This window comes from Capra hircus, chromosome 4 (assembly GCF_001704415.2).
Source record: "Capra hircus breed San Clemente chromosome 4, ASM170441v1, whole genome shotgun sequence".
NCBI classification, from domain to species: Eukaryota; Metazoa; Chordata; class Mammalia; order Artiodactyla; family Bovidae; genus Capra; species Capra hircus.
In genome coordinates this window covers 25,662,588-25,669,973 of record NC_030811.1, presented here as the reverse complement: position 1 = coordinate 25,669,973, position 7,386 = coordinate 25,662,588, and the positions used below count along the sequence as shown (strand labels likewise).

At 47.9% G+C, this 7,386-nt stretch overlaps 1 protein-coding gene across 1 annotated transcript; it reads right to left on the bottom strand.

Annotated features, from left to right (window-relative positions):
• On the bottom strand, window positions 3,421–4,921 carry KLF14 (Kruppel like factor 14). The gene has a single exon (XM_013963448.2). It carries the CDS (start codon window positions 4,919–4,921, stop codon window positions 3,938–3,940), a length of 984 nt encoding a protein of 327 aa, XP_013818902.2. The 3' UTR covers window positions 3,421–3,937.

Genomic DNA, 7,386 nt, shown 5'->3' with positions numbered 1-7,386 from the left:
ATCTGGAATTCTGGCAGAGAATAAAAGGCAGCAGAGATTTTTCTATTCAATAGTGCCTTTCCCTTCTGCAGCAAGCCTATTCTTGTGAATATCTATGTGAAGCCTCAACTATATCTGTGTGAATCAAGATCAGACACAGTGACCTGCAGAGCCTACTTTTGCAAAGCCCTACATCTAGTACCTCTAAAAAAATAATGACTTGCCTGTGGACACTAGCTACCATAAGCTGCTAGAACTTGAAAAGGTCAAAGAACTAAAAGGCCCCAAATCACTACAGCACTAAAGTCTGTGCCCTGGCAAACCAAATGTTCCATCTTCATCTTATTTTGGTGCCCTAATTCCAGTCTGATTGCCTATTTCTCACGATTTAGTAGCCAATGCATATTTGCATGTGTTAGGGCTTAAGGAGAACAATTAATTGCATCCATTTCCTTTCTAAGTTCTCAACCAACTAGGTAATAGATACAAGAATCAGACCAATGAAGATCAAAATATCAGTATTTTGTTGAGAAGGCTGTACCTATAGCCAAATTGGGCTTTCCAAAGCCACCCCTGCACTGCATTTCACACCCTTTCTGATCCCTCTACTGGGATTATTCACCCAAAGAATATACAAAGGAAACACTTACCTGGGGAGTTGCAAGGGGGCATGGCTGTTCCGAAAGTGGAGACAGAGAGAAGTACTCTTCAGACTTGCCTCTGGAAGGCAGGCCTGGGCCTCAGCAGGTGTGCTTACCATATGAAAGCTGGGATTTGAGTGATGTGGGTACAGATAGCAGGCAAAGAAGTACGAGAGGCAAGCCTGGCCCACAGAAGGTGTGCTTACCATATGAAAGCTGGAATCTGAGTGGTGTGGGTACATATAGCAAGCCAAGAAGTTCAAAAAAGAGAAGAGAGCTTAGAGTGAGTGAGAATGTGTGTTCATAATGACCCTCTTCTTTACGTCTCGATCAGAGAATACAATCTTTCTTTGGAGACAAGTGAGTAAGAGGTGCAGACAGGGGCCAAGAGTGAATTCCAATACAACTGTCTACTTGGAGGAGAATAGGAAAACAAGGACAAATAAAGATTCCTGTCCCCATAGGTGGGACAAAGCCTGTACTTTTCATTCCCTTCCAGCAGGGACAGGGGATCCCATTCCCTCATGCCCAAGGGCTGACATGGAATTCACACCCAGCCCCCAACCTATATTTCAGGAAGAATTTGATAAATAGATTCTGTCACTAGGTCATTCCTGTATCAAAACTCAGGATGGTGGGAGCAGGGCAAGGGCCAGAGGTTCAGATCGACTCCACCAAACTCCAGACATATTCACTTGCTAAGGTCCATCTGACTAGCAAAAGGAAGCAAAAGAAACACTAATAAAACTAGGAAGGCCCTTTCAAGGCATTTCACTAATAACGTCAAGAGCTCTCTGGCTGCTGGAGTGAAAAGGGTAAAACAATACCCAAGGCCAAGAAAGACCAGCCTACAAATATTGCTCCCATTATCTGTCTCCCTTCCCACCACCCCAAGTCCTTGGAGAAGTCAGTGAAAGACACGCCGCGTTTAGACTGTCAGAGGCCAATCCCAGACAAAAGTCCCCAAGGTACAAGAACTCAAATAAGGACACTACTGGGGAGATTGAAAATCAAACATTATTTATCAGATGGTGATAGGAAACATCACGCTTTCTTGAGCCCAATTCCAGAATGGTCAGTGGGAGTTTCTCTCACATTAACTTCATTGGTCCGCCTACCCAACGGCAGCTCTTCTACTGAAGGGGACAAAGGAGAAGTCACCGTCCTCAAGGGGGCCCCAGAGTGCCCTTCTTATCAAGTCCCAGCTGAGGAGACAAAACAAGCAAACAAAGGACTTCCCACCACCAAAACCGCCTTCACAACTGGGGGCCTCCTCTTCCCACATGTAACTCAAGGAGAGCTCCACTCACCCTGCTTAGTCCTCAACAGGGAAACACTGTACTTCTTTATACCCTTTGGGTCCTTCCTAAATACCTTTCCTTCACTTAATGTAGTGAGCACTTAGTAGAGTCCCTGTGTTCATATCACTTACTCTCTCAAGGAAGCTAGAGTGCCCAGGACTAGAAACTGGCATTGAAAAGTAATCTACCAGATTAAAAGATAAAGGCATTCCCACCTTAAGTCCATATTGTATGGAAGGAGGGAATGTACTCAACCTGCTTAGATAACAGCTTTTGGGTTAAACACAACAGGCAAAGGGTTCAGCGGGAACTGGACAGCTGAAGGAACATAGAAGTGATAGTGAATAGAGAAGAAGGGGATCCTGGTGGCAGTAAGGAAGAGTGGTGCCCTTTGACTAAGAGCCCAGATTGGGTAACTAAGCATGATGGAAAGAGTCAGATAGAAGGCCAGATAACTAAATTTTAGTTATGACTTTTGCCAGCAACTCAGCATGTGACTTTGAGCTTATCTAGCCTTCAGTATCTTCATCTGCAAAATAGGGGAAAGCAGTCTGACTAACTAGATGCCTCTTATGGTCCTTTGATAGTATGGCATCCTTCACAAGTGTGACTGATGGACTATTACAAGATATTCAGGAGGGGGGCCAAAGGGGACTTTACCAGAGCAGGAAATGCCTTTCAGCCTCATCTCTAATGAAAGGGTCACATTCACACATACATAAGCAGAGTGGCCAACAATTTCATCATAGCAGCAGAAACACAGAGAAAAATACATACTGGTGAAGCTCAATTCCTGCACTAAGGGAGCAACACGGAGGGGCTCCAAGGTCAGGGGAGAAGGGTCCTTCCATATGACAATAACTTTCACCTTTCTGTCCCTTCCCGAAATCCAGGGCAGCTGGCTTTTTGAAAGAAGCCACTCCCACTTCCCTTTCCTAAAATCACCAACTCACCTATTGCAGAAACAAAAATGCACAGATCCCAAGGGAAATAACCCACTAGCTAGCTAGAAATGAACAGAATCTACCACACCTAAGGTTACTTGGGAGTGGCAGCTGGGACCAAAAGCCCTTATTTCCCTGAACTTTAACAATGACTCTGAAAGGTCTTCATTTGGACCTGTCCCAACCACAGTCACTTGGGTTTGCCCTCTTGGTGAAGTGGGAACTCACCTGGCCCACCCTTTTATTTCTGGTGCATTTATGATTGTTTCCAAATTTTTAGACCAACCTCATTGTGAGTGAGCCAGGAAGTCACCACCCCAAGTAGGACTCCAAATGACAGGAAAAGCTAGGACAACGACGCAAGTGCAGGGTTTCAGCCCTTGCAACAGGACCTGCAAACAGACGCATGCCACTCCCCAAACACCAAGAAGCATCTCCCAGCCATCCATCCACATGGATTCTTACATGGCCTCTCCTAGCAGAGGTAGCTGGGGCAACTGGGGTGCGGAGGACATCGACCTCCTATCAACCTGGGATCCCTGTTTAAAAGATACTAAAAATACATTAGTAAACATCACTGTTTACAGAAATAGAAATCATTTCTGTTTCCAAAGGCCTCTCACCATCCCAGTCCTGGACATTCCCAAGACTGCCACCCCTGACACCCTCTCCAAGGTCCGCCCTGGAGGGTGGGTAAGACACCAGAGTCTTTTGAGACTGAGAGCTCCTCAGGCACCTGAGAATTCCAGTTTCACATCTCTGGTTCCCATGGAAGGGAGAATCTTCAGGACTCTGGAGAGTACGGGGGTTCATCCCTTCTTATCAGTTCCGGGGGTCTGTCTTGAGGCAATCCCCCCCTTTTGGATGATATACGTGTTGTAAGAATTCTTGCTATTTTCGGGCCCCCAGTCCCTCCCCAGAGTCCAACATGCCTGCCTGGACCCCCTCCCCCCACCCACACCCGCCAAAGCGGAGAAGCCAGTCTGTGCCTTGATATAATCACTCAGGGAAAGAGGGATGGGCAGAGAAAAAGCAAGGACAGTGGCCTGGGGGATCATCCTTGCGGGAACGACTAACAGCAGTGACTGTCAGACAAGCAGGTGGTGAAGCTGGGCACCTGCCCGGGGACGGAGCCGGAGCTGTCCACCAGGTTGGCGGGTTGCGGGTCGACGCGGGGGGTGCGACGGCGCCCCCGGTACTCGATCATGTCAGGATGATAGGATGGGTGGCGGCGGGCGTGCTTGGTCAGGTGGTCGCTCCGAGAGAACTGCTTGGGGCAGAGTGGGCAGGAGAAGCGTTTCTCGCCCGTGTGCGTCCTGTAGTGGCGGGCCAGCTCGTCGGAGCGCGTAAACTTCTTGTCGCAGTCGAGCCAGTCGCAGGAGAAAGGGCGCTCACCCGTGTGGGTGCGCTGGTGGGACTTCAGATGTGATGACTTGTAATAGGCTTTGTTGCAGCCCGGAAAGGGGCAGCGATGGCGCTTGGCAGCAGGTGTTACTGGCCTCCGACGGGGGCCTGGACCCGTGGCGGGGGCGGGGCCGGCCCCAGGGGCCACGCCAGACACCGCGCCAGGGTGGGCAGGCGCTCCCGGGACGGCTGGCGCGCCAGGGACTTCGAGCGCGCCGGTGGAGTGCATGGGTCCCGAGACCTCGGCTGCGCTGGAGGCCGGGGCTGGCTGGGAGCCCAGGGTCGGGCCGGAGCACGGGGTCGGGTCGGAGGAGCCGGACGAGTCGCGCAGAACTTCCCCGGAGTACTCTCCGAAGCCCCCACCAGAGCCGCCGCGCAAGTCAGCCAAGACGCTTGCAGCCAGCAGGTGGGGCGCGGCGCCGCCCGCGCCGGGGCTAGGGGCGGGGACCTGGGGGAGCGGGGGGACCGACGCGGGCCCCGGTGGCCCCGGACCCGGCACAGCGGACTCCGGCGGCGCCGCACCCACCTCCGAGCTGGCCGCTCCGCCCGCGCCCTCGGGGTCCGGCGGGCGGCGGTGAACCACAGCACCCGCGGACATGGACACCAAGCACTCGGCGGCGAAGTAGTCCAGGCACGCCACGGCAGCCGACATGCTGGCACCGCCGGGCCGCCGGCGCGCGCCGTCCGAGCGCGGCCGGCCGCGGGCGAGAGAGTTCTCGGGAGCGTCCGTCCCCGCTGCCTCGGAGCGAGAAGCAGGAGGCCCGGTGCGCGCCGCCCGCCACCCGCCGCCGCCGCCGCCGCCGCCGCCGCCGCCGCCGCCGCCGCAGCCGCTGCCGCCGCCGCCGCCGCCGCCGCCGCCGCCGCAGCAGCAGCCGCCGCGGCCGCCCGCGCGGAGCCCGCCCCGCCTGACGCGCCCCTGACGCACCGGAGCCCGCGGGGGCGGCGGGACCCGCCCCGGCCGGCAGGACACCCCTCGGAACGCGCGGCCCACCGGGGCTAAGTGATTCCTAACAGCCTAAGAAATTATCTTGTCTTCGCATTCTTGCCTCTGCCGGCGAGCCAGGTAATTTTAATAAAGAGAAAACTCCCCGATCGTAACTTCTGGGCAGCCTGCCGGCTTCGCCCCCCCTTCGCCCGCTGGTCCTCCGCCAGCTGGGTGTCCGGCGGAGTCCGCGAAACTTTTTTTTTAAGGGAAAAAAATGCTTATACCTGACATGTCTTTCGATTCATAATTACGATTGTTAGTAAAGCGGGCTGGGATTGCGTTTCACTGTTACCGCTCTCCGATCAGATTTAAAATATCCCCGAGTTTTCACCCCCCCAAAAAAAGTTTTCTCATCTAACAGTCCCGCTGTCAACCCAGGGTCCGTACCAATTCCCTAAATAGAGCCGCTACGTAGCCATTAATTAATTTTCGAACCAGAAACATTTTTAACCTTGTAAAAAGCAAAGAATCCTCTCATGGTTGAAATTGAAACTTAAAATCTTTTGAGTAACGATTTAACCATTCAGCCAACGAAAGAAAAATGCATGTTTAAACTGCATTAACCTGTCACAGGCATACAAACAAATTTCCACGCTGAAATATAAATTATAGACTAGCAGCAAGATAAACACATTAAAATGGACTCCCACAATTTTAATAATAGAAAGTCACGTTTCCAATTAGGCAACGTCTTTTATTTTTCTCTTGACAAAAATTAAAAATAAGAAAACGCAGCAAATTATATAGAATTGCTCATATGGTGTTTTGTGATTGTAGAGCTTTTTCTTTTTATATAGTCAGATATATGTGTGTGTATATGTTTATATTTCTTTGCTGCTTTCATTTTTTTCCTCCTATGACTTAAAAAAAATTAAAAGCACACAGAAAAGCAAACAGGATAATTTCTAAAAATAGCCATAGCGTGGTTTTTGATGTATACAAGCTTTACTTATATGTATTTGAATTATGTGCAGTTTATTTGCAGTTCTTTAATGCTTTTCTTTTTCTTTTGAAAATTAAAAATGCAGATACCTCAAGAATAACAAACATTAATGTATGTACTTCCTAGGATAATCAAACGTGAAATATTTGTCACATTTGCTTCAGGCTTTTTATTTATATTAAAGATTCCAGATAGAGCTGACTGTCACCTTATTTCCCTCCCCAGTTTCATTCACCTTTCTCTCTTACTTGCCTAGGTTATCAGTGTCATAAAATGTGTATGCTTCCAGTACGGTTATTATTCTTTATTACCTAATTACCTCTATATATTTACATGTAAATATAGTAAATATATATGTCTATGCTTATATGTTTTAAGTTTTCTTTATAAATGGTACAGCAAAATGTACACATCATTTTGCAGCTTACTTTTCCCCCTCAATATGATTTTGAAAACTATCCATGTTGACACTTACAGAATCTACTTTATTCATTTCAGTAGTTTTATGATCCTGTCAGCTTTATTATTTTTATGGAGATTCTATTCTAAAACAAATAATTATTATAAACCTGCTTGCTTCAAAATTTTAGACAATTAACTCTCACTCTACACATATTAAGACTGTATCAGATAGAATTCTTCACTAGCTGTTTTTAAAAAATATTATTATTTAGAAAAAAAATCTAAAGCTATTTTAAAATGCAGAGAGACTATTACAGGCACCCATGTACCTGTCTCATGTAACTAGTATATGTCAGCATTTTGCCATACCTGCTTCAGGTCTGTTTTTAATTGAGCTGTTCATCATTTCTGATAAAATTGAAGTCCCTCTGTACTCCTCCCCAAAACCATTCTACACCCTTTTCTCCAAGGCAAGTACTATCATGAATTTGGTATGTAACTTTCCTTTAGGTTTATACTTTTACTATATATGAACCCATACAAGCACAGAGTATTGCTTTGATTTTTAAAATGCACGTGTGGTATTAGACTGTACATATTTTGTAACTTGTTTTGTTTTTCCTTTGTGGTATGTTTTCATTCTTTCTCACCATGTTGATAAATATAAATCCTGTTAATTCATTTTAGTTGCTATATTATAGATCCGTGTATATGAATATGTTGGGTTTATTCATTCCCCTATTAATGAATATTGAAACTGCTGCAAATATTTTGGTATTAACAGCAA